We start from the raw sequence: 22,504 nt of genomic DNA on the forward strand, positions 1-22,504 counted from the left end.
TACCCTTCTTAAAGACTAATGGCAGCGAGTGCGTTGTCCATAATGAGGCCTGTAGTGTTGCTCTAAGTGATTGTAATGAGCGCCGATTATAACGGGACAGATAAATCAAGATGCAGGCCTTGCTGTTGGGCTGGCTAGGCCAGCTCTAGGAAGTGGAGCCTCCTCCACTGAGGAGCTGGGCAATCCGTGGCCCAAGAGAGAGAGCTGTTCTGCTACAGGCCTGTCCTGTGCTGGGCTTGGCTCCAATGGGTACAGGGCTTTGCCTTTATTTGCTGCTGAAGGATTGGTCCAGGTGCTCTGGCATCCCTGGGGAGGTATTAAACATACCTGCCTGGAACGTTTGAAAGAGTTCTGGTGGAAACATATTCAGATCAGTGAAAAGCAGGGAGAAACACGAGTTTGTTTTTTCCACAGATGGTTTGTTTTCCATCTCAAAAATTATTTCCTTTGTATGGCGAAGCCCCTGAGAACTCACAGTGGAACTGTGAGATTTTTTCCCCTTTATTTTCTCCAAAAGAAAGTTTATGGGGATTTCTGAGCTGAGGAAGGGGACTGGGGAGTGCTGAGGGCAAGGGACGTGGTCAAACTGAATTGAAATGCAGGCATCACCTGGCTGAGAGATTACCTAAAGACTAGTCAAAATACATGGAAAAATATAGATTTTTTTTTTTCTTTCCCCCTAAGTAAATGATTAGATATCTTGTTTTTATCCTTGCCCCACTACCCCCCAGCCCTCCTAGTTTATTGCAAGAAAAGATCAGGTCTGCACAAATGTGGCCTCTCACTTGTAAAAACAAGGCAGTGTTGTGTTACAGATTAGTTTATAAATCCCTAGTGGCTTCACAGTTCAGTGCCTACAGCTGCTGCAGATGGGCCTGGGTTTTTGTCTCTTCGCTGTGCTGCAGCCGGCAGTTGAAGGAGAAAATGGAATGATCAGGTTATTAACATGTAGGCCGCGAGGAAGAGGCTGCACAATGAGAACAGCTGGTGTTGCTGTCTTGGCTGATGCAGCGGAGATAATCAAATCTTGCCTTTTTTGGGGGGTGAAGGCACAAGACATAGTGGAGAGTGAGACAAACAACGGCTTATGATATTATATACAGGGTTTATAATGCATGTTAGAAGTTGTCAATGGCTTACAAGTTGTGATACAATGAAGCAATAAAAAAAATAATCCTGTATGGGCCTCTAATGAACCTGTCTGTTCAGCTTGCTCTTGTCTCTGTTTGGAAAAACACAATTTTTGGCTACTTCTTGTACCATACAGTTTTAACGTTGATCAAGTATTTTTTAGGTATTGTAAGGTATCTGTTGAAGTGGCGTCAAAGTGCTGAGTTGCAGCTCAAAAATGATGGGTTATAGAGCTACTAGGTAAAATATTTTGACAGGAGTCACTAAAGCGCGTTGACAGCATCCTCAGCATTATCTTCTCATTTTCTGTCATTTACATCCTGTCTCCTTGTGCACATGCATAGGAGAGGCATTGCTGTCCTCAGCCCCACGTGGGCTGGCTGCATCCCCCACAAAGGAGCAGCAACAGACCCATCCCTGGGTGACTGCTAGAGACCTGGGGTCACCCCACACATGCTTAGAGCATGTAGGGCTGTTTTCACTTTACAGCTCCTGCCACCTTGCCCTCTGCCTGGCTTTGTGTTTTAGGTTGTTTCCATCTCCTGAACTGCTGGCACTTCCTACTGCAGTGCTCTGAGCCCTCAGTCCCTCTGGAGAGGTCCAGAAGGATTTAGTACCGTGGTAACTTTTTGAGATCCAGTCATACAAAATGTGAGAGAAGACAGGGCATTTAGCAGAAAGACAATTCAGAGTTAGTTTCAAACTAACTATTCAACAAAATAGGACTTATAAACTTGATTATTAGGATCAGTAGCTGGTGTGCTACGATTATTTCCAACTAGCATCTCTCTAGTTGGAAATAATCGTAGCATCTTTAAGTCTAGCTGATGTTCCTTTCACATCTAGTTCCTCAGTGCTTAGTGAATTAACTGTGCTGACCCCCCTGTTGCAGGGCTGGCTGTGTGAGTTACTTCGCTGGAAAGAAAACCCAAGTCCAGAAAACCGCACCCTCTGGGAGAACCTCTGCACCATTCGGCGCTTCCTGAATCTTCCTCAGCACGAGAGGGATGTGATCTATGAGGAGGAGTCCAGACATCACCACAGTGAGCGTATGCAGCATGTTGTCCAGCTCACTCCTGAGCCCGTGCAGGTCAGAGTGCTAACTTCCTTCTCAAGGAGTTTTTGCAGGGGAACAGCCATTGGAACTAGAGAAAAGCCACCGGTTTGAACTTCCCCACGGTTGGCAGGTTGAGACACACCAATGTATATCTGCCTGTAGGACTGCATGCAAACCTTAGCTCTCACAGTATAAGCAAGCTCCCTGTGTGAATGCAGCGTGTATGTGAGTGTGTGCAGGTTTGTGTTGGTGACTCAAGAAGAGGGATGCGCCAGACTACGCCACGACCAACAGCAACGTCAGCATTAGTGATGTTATGGAGCTCCCATCATGTCAGTAGCTGTGTTGTGACTGAAACAATTTAGCTGCCTAAAGCTGCTGGCATTTGGAGGAGCACAAATGTGTTCTGCAGCAGTAGCAAGAGAAGCATACAGCTGGTTAGGAAGAGGAGCAGGAGCAGGGTTTGGTCAGTTGTTCCTCCTCACAGGACCTGAGCTCTCCTGATGCCTGCTCTTTAACTGTGTCCAACAGGCAACTCCAGTCAGAGTTTATAGTTTCTCTCTCAGGCTAATAGATATCTCTAGTAACTAATGAGGCACGTTACAAAACTGAACGAATGTGGTAGTGGTCAGAAGAAACTCAGGACTGGTCTGAAGTGAGAGCTGGACTTCAGAACTTAAGAGATGCTTTCTTCACCCTGCATTTTTGTGAACCCTGTTTTCATGGTGGAAGGAGAGATTGTGAGTGTTACTTGCACTTTGGCCATGTTGCCAAACATTAGAGCAGCTGCTGATCTGAAGACTCTCTGTTAGGTGTTGTTTTAAAAATTAACCAAAAAGAATACTGCTATTCAACTGCAGGGATCTTCCACAAGACACCTGCAAGTGTCATGAAATCAGTGAGATCTGTGAACAGTAGAGGAAGGGATAAGGCCAGTAATGGGAAGAACTTTCCAGAGAGGCAGATTGTTGGGTGGATGGGTTCCAGGAACAGTGTGGTCGCTCCAATTATGAAAAAGCTTTTTATTCTTCTGCTCATTTTAAATATGTTATCTAGGTTTCAGCATTCTTTAGTGGTACTTCTGGAGAATGGGGCAGGATGTGAGGGAATGTTATGGAATAAAGGCCACTGTGGAGAAAGGGCAAAAGTTTGATAGATGACAGCAGTGAGGATGTAGGGAGGACTGATGTGTGACAGTTGTTGAAGCTCACGAGAACTTGGGGGATAGAGACCAAATGAATGAGAAGGGGATGTGTATGCTCAATCTAAAAAATCTGGAGTGACACTTTCCATAGCAGAACATTGTCACTGCTGGCCCTCACGGCCATTTCACCTGATTGTAGTGTGTGACAACTGTCAGTCAGTTGTGTTTCTCTCTGATAGTCTCAAGGTTCGTCCTCCCACCTTTGCTCTCCCCGTTATGGTTTGGTCACAACTTCCATTGCTATGTGACTCTTGCTGTGAACCCTGGTATTCAGCCTAGGCTTTTTGTCTCTGCTCTTGTTCTTTTGCTGTGAGAACTGTTGCCAACAATCTATTCACCTTTCTCGAAGGTGGGAGGTTTTCGTATGTGATCCTGCCCCTTCTAAAACACCTTTTTCTCACCAAGATTAATTATTGCCTCGTTCAGTCTCCTTTGTCTCTTCTGCTGTTGACTTCCTCCTTGATCTTCATTTTGTCTTTGCCTAGAATTAACCAGTGTTTCCTGGTTTTCAGATTCTCAAAGCTTTAAAGTAGAGGAAGTGCTGAAAGTAATTAATATTGCAAGTTTTGACTTCGATGTTCCCAAAAGTTTGTGAGATCTTGGAGGCAAGGAACTACAGAAGGGTAAAGGGCTGAGCTAACACATGAAAAGATGACTAGAATTGTGTAATTTGAACAAATTAACCCAGTTCTGGTGCCCACACCAAGCAGGAAATATCCTCTACGGGGTAGTGTGAAGAAAAAGTTTCCTTGAGCTCTCGTTGGTGACCTTGTTGATTAGCCTACTTTCCAAGTCTTCTGCATATCACTTAGCTGTGTAGTGCAGGTCGGCTCTTCTGAGTGACACGTTACAGTGCATTGGAATGTGATGCATTTGTATTTGTCAGCAAGTTACAAAGCCATGGATTAATTATTTATTACAGTCAAAATATGAAAAATGAAGAAAAATAAATGGAACCAGCTGGCAACTACATAAAACAAAACTCTGGAGACCCTGGTATATGGTTGATACAGTAGGCTTGTGTTTTGAGGGCGTTGCATTTTAGAGCTATGTCTGCCCATCCAAAAAGCCCAATAGGCTTCTGCAGGGCATGCTACACCAGTGCAAGACACAGGAGGCTCATTGTCCACCTGCTACCTACTGCACCAAGCAGTTTTTGTACCATTTTCAGTCTCTGAGACTTGAATTGTTTCAGGCAGCAAGGTTAGTTTTTTGGCTTTGCTGCAAGGGTCAGTATTAGGTAATTAGCCGTGAAGAATCAAAGACAGCAGCAAGAGACATAAAACAGAGGTCCTCACACTTACAGTCACTGGAGATTTTGTGACACTTTACATAAGGGTAGGGGTCTTGGGCTCAACTTCTGGCCAAACTCCAGGCCAAGTAATTACATTCTGCCTATCTAAAATTCCCTCTGTAGTGTCAAATGGGGAAGCAATGCTCATTTCCTGCTCAAAGCAGTGGTGGGTGCAGAATGTCTGTTGTGGTGCCATTGTGCATTTTAGCAGAGGTAGAAACATTGAAGAGCTGCAGACGCTGTCCTACTTCGCTTTGCAGACTTTGCTAGTGAAAAGTGCACTATAAATCAGGCCTTTATGTGCAGCCTTGATGTCACGATGACAGACCTTTGAAGGAAGTATGAGAAGCAGTGCTAGAAATAATAGTAGGTGTAGTGCTATAACACTGAAGCAGGCAGGAGTCTCTTACCTCTGTTTTCTTTCTGCTTACCCCCTTCTTCCTGCCTGCTGTGAAAGACTTGATGTGCGTATGGTATTTTGTTCCTGATGCTTGAGTCTCCCTCCCCTCCAGTGATGAGTCAGAGACTGAAATCGGGCTGCTCCACGCTGTTGCCAGAGCTTCCTGCCACCACAGCCGAGCCCTTGCTGGGCTGGAGCACCCCTCCATCAGGCTGGAAGAACCTCCTGGCTGTCATCGTGAGGCACAGCCAAACAAAAGAGAGTGGGTGTATCAAGTACAGCCTTTTCCCAGCACTGCTTCTTGGAAATGGCAAAGAGTTCATTGTGATGGGCTCTGTGTAGTTCATATGGTGATTATGGGCTTGGGCACACCTTCAGTGAGGGGATCACGCTGAGGCTGGTGTGCTTTCTGTTCAGTCATGGCAAGGTGAGTGCAGTGGGGCAGTCATAGTGCTGTGGAAGTTGGACGGAACTTGGCTCCTGATGTTTGAGGGACTGTCGTTTCCCTTGTGGTAGGTTGTTGCCCTCTGTTCTGTTACACCAGCCCATGCCTCACTGTTTAGTTTCAGGCTTGGTGCTTTACAAAGAAACATTTTTTTTTTTCTCTCTTCCATTAGATTTTTCCTGTCAGCCATATATTAAGCCATTTAATTAAATATTTTCCTATTTCTGAAATGAAAAATGTGTTCAGTGGAAGCTTAATGCACAAGGAATTCTTCCCTGCACACTTGATTTATTTGTTATTGTGTGGAGAAGTCATAAAATCTGAGCCCTGTGGAGCTGTGACATGGCAGTGCTCTCTGGCAGCACTGCATGTGACCATATGGACATGCTGGGGCATGGACTTTCCTGCACACACCAATTGCAGAGCATCCACACTACACCTACACAGTGCTGTACATTGCTGTGCAGGCCAACACAGCCTGCCACAGCCTCAGGTATGCACTGAGTGGCTCTTCCACCCTCCAGTTCTGTGCAGTGTGTTGTGATCAGTGTGTTCTGCTGTGGGACTAAGGAGACCCATGAGCTTGTGCCCAGCTGGATCCCACAAATACTTCACTTCTGATTTACAGAGTGTCCAAGTCGCAGGCTGCTAGAGATGAGAGGGCATGCTGGAAAGCAGCATCTCTCATCCTCTTCCACCACCATCAGGTGTGAGATCCTGACTGGAACTTTGATCTGGCCCAGTCTGGCTCTTTTTACACAGATTTGCTGGACAGCCGCTTTGCAACAAGCAGTCCTCACACTTCTGTGTTCAGCTTCCTGCTCTGCACAGGTGAGAGTGCCCTGTCATGCTTTCCATTCCTCGCCAAATCCCACTGCTCCCAGCTGTTCACTGGCATTGGACCTTCCTAGCATGTTAATGCTGAGAGGTGCCTCCAGCCCTTTCCTGCTGCTAACCAGGGATTTGGTGTTTGTTACAGACATGCCGGGACATAGGAAATCTAATTTCTCTCCCTTCTCCCACTATTTGTTTGCTGTATACAAGGTGACTGCTCTGGAGAATAACCATGTTGCCTGATACTTTAAATGGTGCTAATTCACTGTTAATTGCTGGGGCAGAGAAACCTGTCTCAGTTGGGAAAATGATGAATCAAGCTGTTGTCTCTGGAGTGTTAAGGTGGATAAGCCACTTCTCTGGAGCCACAAGCCACCACTACAGCAAAGTACCTGCTATTTCAAAAGCAGGGAAACCTCGCCTTTCATTTCCAGCATAAGATGTCAGAGAATCTACTGAAGCTGGTAGGTACGTGCTGATTTAAGTCAGATATTGGCTTTAAAGAAGCGGGAATGGTTTTCACATACTTTCTGATATATTGTTACTTTCGTAGCTTTATAAAAAATCATATCCTTTCACTTTTTTTTTTTTTTCTCCAAAGCTTTGATTTAGACAAATCTGGCAATTTATAATAGCTCAGATCGTAAATCATGGAGGAGTATTAGTAAATAAAGGAAGGTATGGCAGAAAGCTATAGGAAACCTCTTTTGTATTGTGTGTTCATTGCAAGCATTGTAGTCTGTCTTTAAATAAGCAGAAAATAACATACTGCAGAAGTATAAGAAATACTAATTTTGTCATCTTTTTGAGGGATGGAAGGGAACAAATATTTTAGTTATTTTAGTCAAGACAATGAACTACAAAACAACAGAACATGGAGCCCTAGTAAAAATGGGTCAAGACAACTGATGATGGCAATCCAATGAAACTAATTTCATATTCTCTTTCTAGAAGTAATAAAGAAGGGAATGAACACCACAGTAGTGCTTCCTAATGAAATGTCTAATTCTAAGCAACATCTTAGAGTTCATGGGTCACACAGTACATAGCATACAGATGGGAAAAACAGCAATACTTAAAATTTCTTCTTTTAAAAATAATATCAATTAATAATACTTAGGCAGTCACAGATAATGAGTGAAGCTGTGTTATTCCACTGAGGAGCATAGCGTGCTTAGTAATTTTTAGGATGATGTTCACAGTTCTTACTATGTTTGTGTGTGTTACAGTAGATTTCATATACTAGAAGTCAGGACCAGGTTATCAAGGAAACCCAAAAAGAATCTGCTTTCCCAAAGCACGCCAGCTCTCTGACTTGGTGCTTGGTTTTATCTAGATCTGGTTTTGATGGGTGAGGTCCTGTGGTTCATTGTTAAGGTCTGCACCCTCATGTTTTCATGTTTTTGCTTGTTGGTCATTTCTCTGCATCCAAAAGACAGACAATAAATGATACCCACTGCTTTTTGTTTCCGCCATCTCCCCATGGTTGGCGGTAATGTCTGCTCAGATGGAATGACCAAGACAAGTTGTACCCAGAAAGCCCAGGTGGACTTTTAGAGGTATTTCTATCACATGCTGATTTATTCCACTTGGGAAGCTCAGAGCTTTGGTTTGAGTAGACTGCACCTGGAGTATTTATTTTCTCTTTCATTTAGATCTTTGGGGGAAAACATGTCAGAGCTAGACCTGTCAATTTAGGGACTGCAGAATGTCTGCCTTCCTCAATTTTTACCTTTCCTCTTTCTTATGAGAAAGAAGAATAATGCTCTGTGTTGGTATCTCCTTTCGATCTAAACCATTGAAAAATGACTAAACCAGAGTGACTCTGAGAGGTGAGGTGGGTGTGCTGGGCCATGCCCTCCAGCAGGCTGTATGTGTGAAGCCCTCCTGGACCGCTGCCCCTGAACTGCTCACTGGTGCTGCTGCGGTACTGTGGCAGATGTACCGTGTTGGTAGCAAGCTCTGGCTGCTCGTCCTTCCAAACGCATGGTTGCTTGGTGAACGTTCTGGTGTCCACTGTTTTTCCCACAGTCTGTGGTGGCTCAGGAACCTAGCCCAAGTTCTGACAAGGGCAGTAGGAGCACGTACCTCACAATGGGCCCCTTATTTTTGGCTCTGAGGTATCTAATAGAGTTTCTTATGATTGATAGTTATCTTGATCACAACGGAAAGCTGCTGAGCTTTAACTGCTACAGCCAAACCTACCTATTGCACCTTCTCAGCTGTTTCTGCTTAGTATGGATATTTAATATACTGCTGATTTGTATTAACTTTAGGCCCATGATTCCTCTTATAATGATAGTGAGGAGTGCACTTGCAGTTAAAGCAACACCGCTTCTGCTCTGAAATTAAATTCAGGCTCATTAATCCATTTGAGCCTAGAAATGGGAGCTTGGTTGGATAGTTTTATTTTTTCAAAGGTTGTGGTTTTAGCCTCACCGAAGTTGTAGTCCCAGTACACCAGAAGACTCTCAGAGCTGCATGGCCGCGTCAGTGCCACCTGCTCCCGAGCACCCCATTTGGTGCAGAACAGACCAAGGGCAGGGACTGAGCGAGGTGGGAGTGCCCAGTGGAGAGCTGCCTGCCCGGCCGGCTGCTTTACAGATCTCCCACTGCTCTGCTCCTGCTGCCCCAGCTCCTGCAAGGGGCTGCTTACGGCAGAAAGCCATTCAAAACCTGAATGTGCCGATCTAGACTTGGCAGGAACTGGCAGGGTGATGTTGGTCTGATGCGTCATCTCTTCAGCAAATTACATTGCTGTAGCTTTGGCTCCTGCCGTCTCACCCTTTTGCCTTTCACACACAATTTGGCCAGGTTTGGCGCTCATTTCTTCCAGTGCTGGCCCTGTTATAAATGCTAAGCTGCCAGTGTTGTAAAGAGTCATGGTAGCTTGAGGATGAGCAAACATCCCGGGCAAGATTACTAAATAAAGCTCTTTAAATTCACATAACCTTTGAAGCTTGTGCTGGCTGGCAGCAGGCAAATCTGGAAGGCTGAAAAGCTGCTGGCCGAGCCTCCATTCCATTTATGTTGGAAAATGTTTGCAGTTAAAAACGTTGCTCTTTTTCATTTCATTTTAATAGTCCCTGAATGCTCTCTGTTCCTCACATTTGTATATAAATGATAATATCGGGCTTTAGAGCTATGTGTTTATAGGCTATTGGTTGCAGGCAGCATTTTATTCTCTGGCTCCTTACAGAAGTCTTAGGATAAAGTTAAGAGTCCCAGATCACTGCAGCTGGCCTTTGTGTACAATTACAAAAATTATATGGGGAGGGAAACAATATTGTACTGTGCTGTCTGAGCACATTGCCCTGTTTGTCCCCCAAAGATCTCCGAGAGTGAGCGAGCTGCTCTTCCTCTTCTGTTGTAGAGTCCTCTGAGAAAACTGCAGCTTCTGGGCAGTGCTGGGAGTCAGGCAACAGCAGAGCAGGAAATAGATGCTCAGTCTCCCTGCCCTGGGCCAGTCTGGTAATACATTTGTTGGTGTGGATTTTTCTCTCTCTTTTTTTTTCTTTTTTTAATTTGGATTGGCTGGAAATGCCCAGAGACTACAATATGTGCTGGGATTGGCTTTTTTCAGGGACAGTGTGCTGTGTATACACATTGTCCCATGTTTGTATGGACTTTTAGAGGAATTACAGATTGAAACGGGAAATGTTTCTGTGTATGCACTATTCTCACACATCAAGTATCCAAAAGTACAGTAGCACATATTTTTTCTCACAGTCATCTATGCTTACAGTGTTTCAAAGAATATTCCAAAATATCTTGGCACAGACAGAGCGAAGCTGTTTGCAAGATCCCTAGCTGTGGAACAACAAAGGCTACATTCTGAACACACATCACACATGACTTTAATAAAAGTCTTAAACAAAAATCAGATAATGTATTTAGAAAATTGCACTTCCCAATGTATGATGCTGCTCACATTGTGGAAGGAGGCAGGTATCCCCTTGTGCCTCCCTCCCAGTGTCTTTTCCCCAGTTCTGCTCGCATCTTCATATTTTGAATTACAACATTAAAGAAAAAATATGTTTTAAAATACAAATGAATACATTTTAAAGCCACTGACTAGTGATTTGGGACTAACTCAAATTGTGCAGCACCTAACTTCAGAAGGACTTGGTGTCCAGAAACCAAGGAATACAGGCACATATGAGGTGTCTCTCATGGAACATTTGGAAGATTGAAAATCTGAAATCTTTATGAATCTCCTTCTAGTATGTATGACAAAAAGGATGTGGTAAGTCACAGAACACATCCTGGGTAGTACAGACCCAGCGATCTCATTAACCTCATGTCAGAAAACATTCCTTGGTTTCCAGTTTGGACCAATTTTATGCTATTTTTAACATCCTAGTGGAAAGTACTGTTGACACCCTTAAACTTCTTAGTGCTTCTTCTCAAATTCATGGTTTGTGTTATTATCCTTCTATTAGGCTGTGCTGTTTGATTCACAGGCAGGGAGGTCTAGAAAGAGCCCTTTCTTTCCTGCCATAAGTCCCGTTGCAAGGAAGTAGAGAAAAAAGGTTTCATGCAGACCGATAGGTTAGACGAGAAACATGCAGGACATGGTAGAAGTACAGCAGCTTTCTGCCCATGAGAAGTAAGAGCTCACTCCTTTTTTATGCTCAGTTGAGAGGGGCTGTGGTGGCAGCTGTGGATCCACCCAGCTGCAGCAGAAAGAGACGCTCTGAAATTCCGGGACTCAACAGGCCTCTTAAAAAGATCTGTCTGGACAACACTGCACTAGTTAAGTGCTAAGTTATTATTATTATTTATTATTTATTTCCTCTCCTATTTCTTCTCTTACCAAACAAGCAGGAAAATGTCTTCGTTCTTTCATTTTAGAAGCGAAATAAATGTATTCCCTGCAGCTTTTGAAATTTTCATAATCCATAATAAATAAAATCATATCTAATATCATAACTGCTTTCAATTGGCAATGTGATCTAGATGCATTGCAATGGCAGAAACATAAATAGTTACAGCCTCTGAAAGCCTACTTCCTATTTGCTAAATATACTTGGCTCGCTTTAAATTCCTTTGTGTGCAGTCATTAATACAATCCTCTTTGACAGCATTTAATTAAAGTGCTTTTCTCTATTAAATTCATTAAAACTTTTTTTTATATACAACTGTTTCCCAGACACTGAATGTTAAGGACCTGTAGGCCTCTCTTTAAATAACTTCTCTCTCCTTGTTGTAAATTGTTAATTAAATTTTACTTAGACTGTTTAAAGATGGCTTGGAAAAGAGAGACAGATTTCAGGATATGGTCTCAATCATGTCTGACTTTTTTTAACACAATTTTTTCCATGTTGCTGTAGACTGTGTGCTATATTGTTTATGAATGTTGCTGGAACCACACAAAGAAACATCCTTACAAACTCATTCCTGTTTAACTTCAAAAATTTACATCTTTTTCGTGCAATTTCATAGCCTAAGAGGGGGGAGTAAGGAGGGAGGAGCTGCTCAGTATTAATAGATTATTGACAGTTTAATGTCTTGGCACCTAGACAGCCCATAAGGTATAATAAACAGGAAGCTGTCTGTTGTGAGAGCAGTCAATAGTGTATTCAATCAGAACCTTTCAGTTAATTGCTGGTTGACCTCAGAGATTTCCTTTAAGTGAAACTGTCCTTTGCTCAGATCTCATCTGGTTTTCAGAGTTTAATTTGAGAATGCCCTATCCATATGGTAGCTTATGTGTACGGTCCTGCCTGCGTTTTTGCTTTGCTCCCATGCGTGGCATTGCAGGAACCAGTGCCTGCCTGGAACTTTCCCAGGACACGAGGACATGCGTTGCGTGTGTGGCCCCTCTGAGGGCTGTGAGCATGGCCAGAGCCGTCACAGTCCCCAGGAGGGTGCCAGGGCTGAGGGCATGGGCTCTGTGCTGCATGGTGAAGCCTGCAGAGCACCGATGGCAGCCCCACCAATGGCAGTCCCCCAGGGACACGCGGTGGGGCGTGCCGGTGGGCACCAGCAGCACAGCTAATGCAGGTGGGGTTGAACAGCACTGTCAGGAGTATTTCTAAGTGGCTGAGCTGTTTTCTAGTGTTTTTGAATAGAGCTTGGCACGCAGCGGCATAGGAAAGGGCTGGCAGTACTGTACTCACACCCGACCCCGCTGCACACCATTGGTACACACTGCCCTGCTCCCTGGCACAAGCACAAACCCAGGCTCATTTGTACTTTGCTTCCCTAATTTCTGTACTTAACTGTTCTAATTTTTTTGATTGTGTATCTTGATGAGATCTAGATAAGCTACAAAGGCAAGCAGGCAGGAAACCGCACGGGCAGGCCCAGACCCTGACTAACTGGAAACCGTCTGCTTACTCAGGGGAAGCCTGCATGGAAATCTCTTGCAGCAAGACTGCTGTTTGGATTTCTCTTCCTTTACCTCCAACAGTTGCCTCCGAGTGTTTTTTCCCTACGTGTGATGAAGGAGGGTCAGTTGCAGCAGCCTTCACTTAGGTTTCCCAGTGGCAGCAAGCACTACTCTGCGAAGGAAGTCCTTCTGCACCAGAGCTCGCTTCATTTACTTTTCATTCAGGCAGGAGACATTTTTTTTGGTCTCTAGATCTTGCAGCAATTCTGTCTTTTAGCCACTTATCATGAATTCAGACTGTGATTTGCTGAAAGGAGTATTATTACTTTTAATCTCTAATTTTTGCCCTGGGTTTCATTGATTTTTGTGGTTGTCTTTGTCCGTCAGCAAAGAACAAAATGCTTATGCGTTTTTAATGGCCTGATTAGCACCAGGAAGCACTGCTGGCTTGGAGTTATGTTGCTCCTGCTGTCCCCTTGTTTAAATGAGATGAGGCTTAAGAACGCCAAGTAGCTCTGCTTGGGGTCCATTTAGGCTCAGTGTGGTTCCCTCATTGAGGGAGGCTATAAATTTCTGGGATTCATGAGTGTCAAAAAGGTGATGAGGAATAGTGGTAAGATGATGCCTCCTCTCCTGGAGCATTCAAATGACGGAAGAGGCTTTCTGGAAAGAGTGAAACAGAATATAGTGAGACAAACTGGAACTGAGGATAAGATCCCACATATGTCTGTGTCCCTCTGGAACATACACACTTCATACCGACATGTCCCTGGCCAGAGATATTCAGAGGTACTTTCTGGCTTTATCAGGCTTACTGACCAAGCTGCTAATCAGTGTTACGCAGACCAACAGGCTCCCACATGCAGTAAAAATCATAAGCTTTATTGGATTTTGAGATAGGAAAGACTCACATCCTGTTCCTTTTATAAACTGTGTTACATATCATTCTTACCCACCAGTACACCTCTTTGTAAATATGACCATGAAGTCTGTAGGAAGTTAGATGGCTGTGAATTTCCATCCTTGGTGGTATGGCCCAGAGCTATGGAGGTGCTTGAGCTGAGTTTAAGAAACTGCTGACATTTCTGAACCACAGAAAGAAAAAAAAAGTTGGTGCTTTTAAATTTATTTTCCATTAAAATAGGGGAAAAAAAAAGTTTGCAGCTGTTTAGAACAACATAATGCTTTAAAGGAAAATGGGAAGGTAGAATTTGAAGGCCAAAAGTTTTTCTGAATAAAAGCAACTAGAATATGCTGTTTCATGAAAAATGCCTGAATGGCTGCTTGAACTTTGTCAGAATATTTCCCCCTCCATCAGGCCAGCAGCTTGGCAAAGTAGGTTTCATCTAGGCAATATCTGTCACTCAGTCAGAATTTTTGACCGAAAGAAAGATGTTTGGCAGAAAAATGCCATGTAGTTCTTATCTTAATAAAGCAAAGAATGATGTTTCACATTTCTAGCAAAAGCGCAGGGCTCTTCACACACAGATCTGTGCACACTGCGGGCTTGTGTCAGCCTGGGTCTTTCCCCTGCAATTGGATGTGTGGTGCCGTGCAGGGGGCTGGCCAGTCAGCAGGGCTCTCCTTGGAGGCAGTGAACAATCTGGAGATGGGTCCCAGTGCCACCACGTCTTCTCCTCTCTTGTTCTATATAGTAACCCATTTTATTAAAGATGAACAAGTACCTTTTATTCCCAGTCACATATTCTTGAACTGTAAAGAGAAACTGCAGGTGCTTCGGATAGGAGACTTTCTGTAAAGCCTTTTTCTTCCAGCATACATAACCCACGAAATAGGCGCAGATCAGGGCAGAGAGCCACCAAGAGCACTTACACTGGCTCAGCTCCCTCAGCTGCCAGAGGTGCCCACCTTTTGCAGAGAGTAACCAGGAAGACAAAGGATTTCACATCTAATTCTGCAAAGCCTCCCATCCTCAGTGCCCCAATCTGTGGGCCAGGATGTACTTTGGCTATTTGATTTTATTTACCCAGTTGCAAGCTAAGGGTATAATAAAGCACGTTATGCCAGTTGCATGTGTGGCATTGCTGGATATTTTGCCTTTTACCATGGTAGTTGATTATAATGCACTTTTAAAGACATACTTTCTAAAAAAAGGCATATTTATACTTTTATGTGTTTGATTCACACAGTATAGTTTGCTCAAGTCCTGTTATTAAGTGCATTGGTGGTTACGTCTAGAAAGCAAAAAACATGCTGAGTAGTATTTTATCAGCACAAATCTACCATTTCCACTAACCATAACTGTCAGGTTCTTCTGACTCCTAACTGCCCCCACTGTAAAAATTAACGGTACAGTTGGGTATTCCCAGAACCCCAAATAGCCATCTGTGAGGACATAAAGCAGTTTGAAGGGACAAATAATTACCCCTCCCCCCAGCGAATGCAGTGCCTAATCCAAACATATCCTTCCTGAAATAATTCAGTGCCTGCTCCTGAGCTGAGTGACTGGAAAACAGCGTGATTATGGTGGCGCCGCTCGTGCCACCATGGTTAGGGGGCTGGGGAGTGACCTTACGCGCTGCATGAGGTCGGGGCTGCTGGGGGAAGACCTCGCTCAGCCTACCAGCAATTGCTCCTCTGGCTTTTCAAACTAAAAGGAGAGCATGTGTAGTGTTAATTAAACAAGAAAATGCAGAGGATGCCAGAAGTATTTCGTCTGAAATAGAGCAAACCAAAAAAGCCTTTTGTTGCTTCCTTAGATCTGTGGCGTTGTGCCAACTCCTCATTAGGATTAGCAGGGTTCGGATGGGGAAGTACAGGATCAATCTGAAATCTTTGGCAGACACTCCCTCCTGCTGCAACCAGGCCCGTTTGGAAGCTGCAAAGCTGGACTCTGCACACAGCAGCACCCATGAGCTTCGTAGGGCTGTGAGAGAAAGTGCAGAAGAGCTGAGTCAGGCCCATGGATCTCACAGTCTTGTTCTGAAGAAGATAAGTGTTAAGTCAAAGGTTTTGAAGCCCTCTGTGCACACATATGTTGTAAGTCCTGCATGGGTGGGACTACAGTTAGCGTCATCATGCAGAAAAGCAGTGCAAATTCTTATGGGGCTGTTGCTCTCTCCCCTGTAGGAGGGGCTGCCCCACTGCTGCAGGTTATGGGCCTGAGGGGCATGTGCTGGTGTCCTGGAGGCCAGCGGGGCGCTGCCTGCCTGCTGGGGGATGCAGCCAGCCCTATGCCAGCTGTGCTGGCCGTGCCCCATCCCCAGACAATGGAGCCATCCATCACCGATGCCTTCAGGAGAGTCTGCTGCGGTGTTGTGCAATGCTTCTTGGCCACATCGGCCTCTCTGTCACCAGCACCCGGGTTGTGCCAGCAGGAGCCGGAATGAAGCCGGCCAGTGCGTATTTATACAGTAGGTATGTGCCGGCTCCACCTGTGGCTGAACACTGTTTGTTTACAGTACTCCCAGTCTGCAGCTGGATACTTGAGAAAGGGATGTTCGCTGTTGTGCAGTTATTATGCAGTAAAGCTAAGGATCTGGCTTAAACCAGCCAAAGATGGGAATTTCAGAGCTAATCCACTAACGTTCATCAGCATGAGCTCATTTATGCTAGCCCATAAAATCAGCCAGTTCTCAGGCACTTGCACAGCAATGAAAGTTGTGCCTGTGCTTTTGTGGGAAGAGTTGAGTTAGCGTTCGGGAGAGAACAGTTACCCCAGGAAACACCGGGACACTGCTCTGCATTGTCAGAGTTTAGTGATTTATTTTTTTAACATTATACAGACAAAATAGTGGCTATTGTGTAGGCACGTGCTGTCTATTAGTGGAGATCAGGAAAGGGAAATAAACCACGCATTACTGAAGAATAAGATCATGATTGCGGTCAAGTGATGGCAGAATTTCTTTTTTCTCTTTGTCAAGCTGATTTGTAAACATTCTTCAAACAACTGTGCAGACAGCAGTTCCACAGCTCGGGGAAAGAAAAGCAAAGATGAGGACAAATTCCTCTACACAGATGTTTTACAGGAACTGTAGGATCTGTCCAAAAGTTATCTGGTCATCTCCAGTTGTCACTGAGGGCTACGCTGCACATGCAGCCTCTGAGCAGCACGCTGTAATCAGGCTGTAATTTATATTTTATCTCCCGTGATGATAGCTCTTAAAAATGTTTTCTGGTGTATTTGCTCTTTGATGCGTGCTAAGCTCCTGTTAGCATTAATGGGAGCAGCATGTGCTGGGGGTGGAGGGGGCAGACACCTTCCCCTGCCTTCAAGTCAGGATTAATTGCATTTTGCTTATGCTTATAACTTCTGTGTGATGACAGATGCCATGCACAGCTGAAAGTTTTGCTATTTTTTGTCTGGTTTTCGTATCTTTCTTGTGTCTTTTGATTGCTTTTTGACCACTTTTGACACTTCGAGTCTGGAGAAGTGTTGCAGGGTTGGGCACGCATTTCAGAGGCCAGGTGTTTGCTCAGTGCTTGCCTTGTTTTCAGATCGCTGTCTATTTCCTGCGCTTGAGCAACACGACTGCCGTAAAGCAAAGGGAAGCATGTGGAGAGTGTGCTCCAAAGATGCTGAAATTAATCACTTCAACCAGCTCACATTCCAGTCTGGGAAACAAGCTTGCCTTTGAGTTTGGATTCCCTGTGGAATTCATTTCTTCCCATTTTCCTCTTATTCCCTTTTTTGCGTGGCTCAGAGAATCACACCTCAAAGTGGAGACATTTAGGACACAGGGTTTTTCTGGTCGGGCTCCAGGTGCGATCAGTAGCAGATGAACAGTGATATTTAGGGAAAGGCCCGAGTGTCCGAGGGATTTTTTTTCACTATGACTGCTTTGTCTTTGCAGCTGAATAGGGCACAGGGCTCTTGGGTTACAAGTGGCTCTAGCCAACAGCTCATAAAGCTTTGGTCTGGCTCGCGTGAGATGGGGCACATCACATCACAAACAGGTACTATAATTATCTGTAATAATGGTGTTTACTCTTGCAAAGCAATTACTAAACTGCATTGGAAAATGCACAGGATGTGCTGCTAGTATTTGAGTTACAAAATTAAAAGAAGCTCAGAGTGAAGTTAGATGAAAGTGAACATATTTATCCTTGTCAGACTTCCTACCATTTTGCACGCTCATATTGATTTCTTTTGACACGGTCTTCTTTTATTGAGTACCATATATATTTTTTAAATCCCTTACCGATAACAGTACCTGCTAAGGGCAATTGTAAAAGGAAACTGAAGTATATTAAACCTGCCTGGAGTCAAAATGTAATCTAACACCTGTAGTCTGCAATTTGTCATCACTTCATAGATACTTTTCCTTTTTTAATAACAGTAGTGGATTTTCCTGAGTTTTGACCTTAGGATACTGTATAATCCAAGAAAAGCAAGGAAACTAAACCACAGTCTTTAACACAGTTTTATGATGTCAAGGTGTGAAATCACCGCTGTGAAAATGAGCCCAAAGAAAATACTTCATTTGGGGCTGGGACTGGTTTTGCAGTGTTTATCCGACTGGATATATTTTTGCAAGGAAGAAAAGAAAAAAGGTAGTAGAACAGCCATATTTTTTAAAAGAAAGAAATGAATGCAGGTGCAAATTGTAACTTCTGCTACAGTTTCTTGTACAGACATTCCTAGGAAACCTGTAAAGTGTCTTGGCTCAGTGACTGTCTAATTGCTGCGTTAGCTGCAACCAGGAGGCTGTCGGGGTGCAATCTTGTTTATTGCAGCCGTTTGTTCTATCCTTGCTTGCTTCTCTATATGAAGATAATCTGCTGGAGACAAGAGGTAGTGGGTGTAAGGTTGTTTAGTAGATTATTTCTATAAGATCTGCTACAAGGGGCGGACCATACATTCTTCCGTGTATAAGATTTATCTGCAAAGTGATGAAAATTGTCTCTTAAGGAAACTCCTGACATGATAGCCAGGCACTGTTTCTAATTGGCTGCAGCGGCTGCATGGGCAGCAAAAGGTGGCACTGCATGGTGTTGTCAGCTGGTGCCCTGCTGGCAGTGGGTACGTGTCTGTGCCTCCTCCACATCCTGCCTGGTTCCACTCACCGAGTTCACATCTCTAGTTCTAGCCAGAGTGAGGGTGGGAATGGAGGCGAACATCGGCAGAACAGCGAATCCAGCCAAAATTCAACACAGACAGCAACTGCAGTGACACAGTGTTCATTCAGCCTGGGTTTGCTCACCTTCCATTGCTGTGGGGACAGCTGTCCCAGCTTCCAGAGTCAGGTTTCTTCTGCAGGAACATCCCGAGAAGCGGGGAATGGGGCATGTGAAGCTGTGCAGTGATCCCTTCCCCCCAATACTTCTTGGCTTTGGATTTTAGAAAGACCACAAACCCTTAGCTTATTACAAGTAATCCTGATCACTCCCATAATGATACACTACATTATATACTCTCCTAAACTTAATCATTCAATATCTCACTTCCTTCCCTGTAGGCATGTACTATTATATTTTACACATGGCTTCCAGCTGGTTTTCATTGCGGCCTTCAAATCGTATTTCAGAACAGCGCGACTTAAGACCAGTCATTTTATCTTTTAAAGTCAGCTTCCATCATATTAGTTTTCCTGCAAGTTTTCTGCCAGGTTTGGTTAATTTGTTTGAAAAAATGACTTTGTTTACGAGGTTAAAGCCTGCCTGAATGAAACTTCATAATGCGGCATCTCTCATACCTGCTCTGTCTGGATGCTAGGAACGCAGCAATGCCTGTAAACATAAAATCTCTTGGAGGGATGGAAAAAAATAAGTCCTCTGGGCATGGAAGGAAATCTGTATCTTCACATTTGATTTGAAAGTAGATGGGGAGATGGTGAGGAGAGAGGGAAGGGGAAGTCAGCTCCAGATGTGGCGGCTGTGACGGGGCCGCCCCACCTGTGGGCTGGAAGCAGTGGGAAGGAGACGTGGGTGGAAAGTAGAGGTAGGACTACAGAGCTGCAGAGGCCTCTGCTGCGAGGGGCCTGCAGGGCAAGCCAAGCCTGGCACCGAGCGGGGCGAGGGGACGCCGTGCCAGGACTGTGCTGAGGATGCACTGCAGAGGGAGAGGGGATGGGGAAGGCAGCGGGCAGCATGCCTGCCCCTTGGGACCTTGCTGTCCGCAGAAGGAAAGCTGCACCTGGCTGTTGTTTTTATACAATTTAGTGGCAGGTTCAGGACATAGTTTGGAAACGTTTAGCTGCGTTGGTAAATCTGCTGTAGCCTGTTATTTCATCACAGAATAGATGGGCTTTCCTTTTTTGAAGTATGGAAGCAGAACAGGGCTGACTCAAAATACAAAGGGTATGGCAGGCTGTGCAAAAGGGTGTGAAGTCGATGGAAATTGTAACCATAGATTTAAGGGCATAATAACAACCCCACAATCTAAAAATCTGCAAGGTGAAAGCCGGGCAGTTTCTTTTATGAGGATGTGGTGCAGAGAGCCAGGCACAAAGTAAGCAAATTGCTCACATCAAGCACTGTATTTTACAAATGTAGTTCAGAGCAAATAGCACAAAGGTAACTGAAATTTCATCTTGTATCATGTGCCTCAATTGTTGAATCATTTCCCATAGAAAGGCACACACTTATATACTAAACAGCCTATTTTACTGGAAAGAACAAAACCAATTGCAGCCTAAATCCAAAGGAAATTCTGCATATTTATCCATCTCTACTGGTGCATATGTTTAGTGTCATATCACTGAAATGCATTCTCAATGCCACTAGAAATCCAGAGCAAGCCCCCAGAAATCAGCGAAATCGTGAGATTTTATGCAGAGTAAGAGTAGCTTTAGAGTTTTGTGTTATTTAAGAAAGCAGTAAGGCAAATGAAAAACAGCCTTTTTCTAATGTTATACACAGATAATTCTATTGTTATGTATTTTTCTCCTCTGGAAACAATGGAGAGGTCACTCCAGAGAAGGAAGGGTTAAAGAAAATTATTCTTTCCCTCCTGCTCTTGGCCCTCTTTGGTTGATTGCTTTATAGATGCTGTAGGCATCTCTTCATCTCCTTCAAATTAAACATTTTACTGCTGCTGATCCTGTATTGTTGGATTTTTTTTCATCATTATATTTGATTGGAAGTCTTGTAACGTTTTTCAGGCTGGATCATTTCTCATGCTATTTGTCAACTGAAGAGGAAGAAAAACACACTTCTAACTCCAAGAATGAACTGAGTAATTCACACTGCTTCTGGATGTGTTTCTATCTGTGTTAGCTGCTACTTAAATTTAGCTTCTGATTAGCAGTGCTACATGAGCTTTTTTATATGACACCGTCTGTAAATTCACTGGTGGTTTGTAGTGTTACATCCTTTTCTTTTTGGCTGCTCTGGACCTTGTGGTGGCAGGTGGCAGGTCCAGAGGGCACTGCAGTGGAGATAATGTAGGTGGGGTCTGTGTTACAGGGGCATGAGGCTGGGTTCTCATAGCATCAGCTGGCATCAGCAAGCCCAGTACTTTGGCTCTCAGTGCTACCTGCTGATGTTGGTACGGATCTCATCCTCATCTGTAGTGCCTCTCTTTGGAAACATCAGTCCTTTTCTTCGTGAGCAATCCATGAACAAAAAAGAAATGCTCAAAGAGCAACTGAGCTATTCAGTTCATTGGAACGTTATGCTCTTTTATTGCATGATATATAGTAAAACACAGAATACTAGGCATTTCCATATGAGTTCCTCCTGTCTCCTAATCCTTGGTTAGTTCCATTTGACGCCTGGAGTATTTTTGTGCTTGGGAGGAAAATGAATTCATTGGCACCAAAACACATCTGTAGTTCTGCTCACCAGTAGCTCTTCCATGTTTGTACAGACCCTCTTGTCACTGGAGGCAACACCTACTTTTAAGTGCCTGCTGTGGAGCTGCCTCCTTGTTCCAGTGCTTTCTGTCACCACCATGAGCATTGCTTTGTGCCGCTGCCATGTGCTGCAGTCCTTGGGACACGCAGTGTAGTCATTTAGGTGCTTCGCCCTGCCTCGTGTATGGGTGTTGAGCTGGGATGAAGCCCAGCATGCCCACAGCGTGCTTCTTGCAGCCAGAGGCACAGGCAGCACAATACAGCTGCTCTGCCAGGATGTGAGCTGTGCTGCGTTCACACTGACTCCTCCAGGCTTAACTCCTTGGCAGAACGTGAGTGGCAGGCAGTTGTTGGAGCACATCACTTTTCACAGACTGCAGCTGGAGACCACTGGTGGTATACGTTACAGTGGCATTATTTGATGAAGGACGTGAATAAAGGGCTCTTCAGGACAGAGCCATTACATTTCTTTGTGTGGACAGTCTGTTATGCTACAGTGGACTTTCATTATGCATTCATTAATAACTTGAACAGAGTAGGATTTTACTGGGAGCTTTGTGTGTGTGTAAAACTCGGAGCAGGTTCTCAACACATTTCCATTATTTACTCTTATTTTTCCCTTTAGAGAGCTTTAATGTAAGGTTGATTTTCTTGATGTTGTTTGCAGCAACGCTAATTTCTTTTTTGGGTGAAGAGCCAGAATTCCTTTTTATTTATTTATAAGGAAATATTTATCCATATTGATTTTGTTAGCTCTGTAGCACCGAGTTCTAATAATTATTTCCCTGCATCTGAAGAAACCCCTGGGCAAATACAGCCTTCAATCCTGTAGGGGATTTTTGCCGGTAATCTCTCTTGTATATATTTTGTTTTAAAGAAAGCATATGTAGTTCCTCTGTTCTTCCAGCAGTTCAGAGCAAGTATTTTTTTCCTGGAAAGAGGGCCATACAAGGCTGCTCCTTATCCATTTTCAGTGGCTATTAGGAAGATTAAAAGCTACACAGCTTTCTTAAACTTGCCAAAAAGGAGATTGTGCTGGTGAAATCTCT

At 44.2% G+C, this 22,504-nt stretch overlaps 1 protein-coding gene across 6 annotated transcripts in view; it reads left to right on the forward strand.

Annotated features, from left to right (window-relative positions):
* SATB2 (SATB homeobox 2) overlaps window positions 1–22,504 on the forward strand; it is a 211,723-nt gene that overhangs the window by 187,960 nt on the left and 1,259 nt on the right. For all 6 annotated transcript variants that reach the window (XM_090144256.1, XM_090144257.1, XM_031601176.2 and 3 more), the window contains one exon: window positions 2,024–2,221. In XM_090144256.1, the coding sequence (XP_090000382.1) occupies window positions 2,024–2,221 (198 nt within the window). The remainder of the gene's footprint in view (window positions 1–2,023; window positions 2,222–22,504) is intronic.

This window comes from Phasianus colchicus, chromosome 7 (assembly GCF_987193195.1).
Source record: "Phasianus colchicus chromosome 7, bPhaCol1.hap1.1, whole genome shotgun sequence".
Taxonomy (NCBI): domain Eukaryota; kingdom Metazoa; phylum Chordata; class Aves; order Galliformes; family Phasianidae; genus Phasianus; species Phasianus colchicus.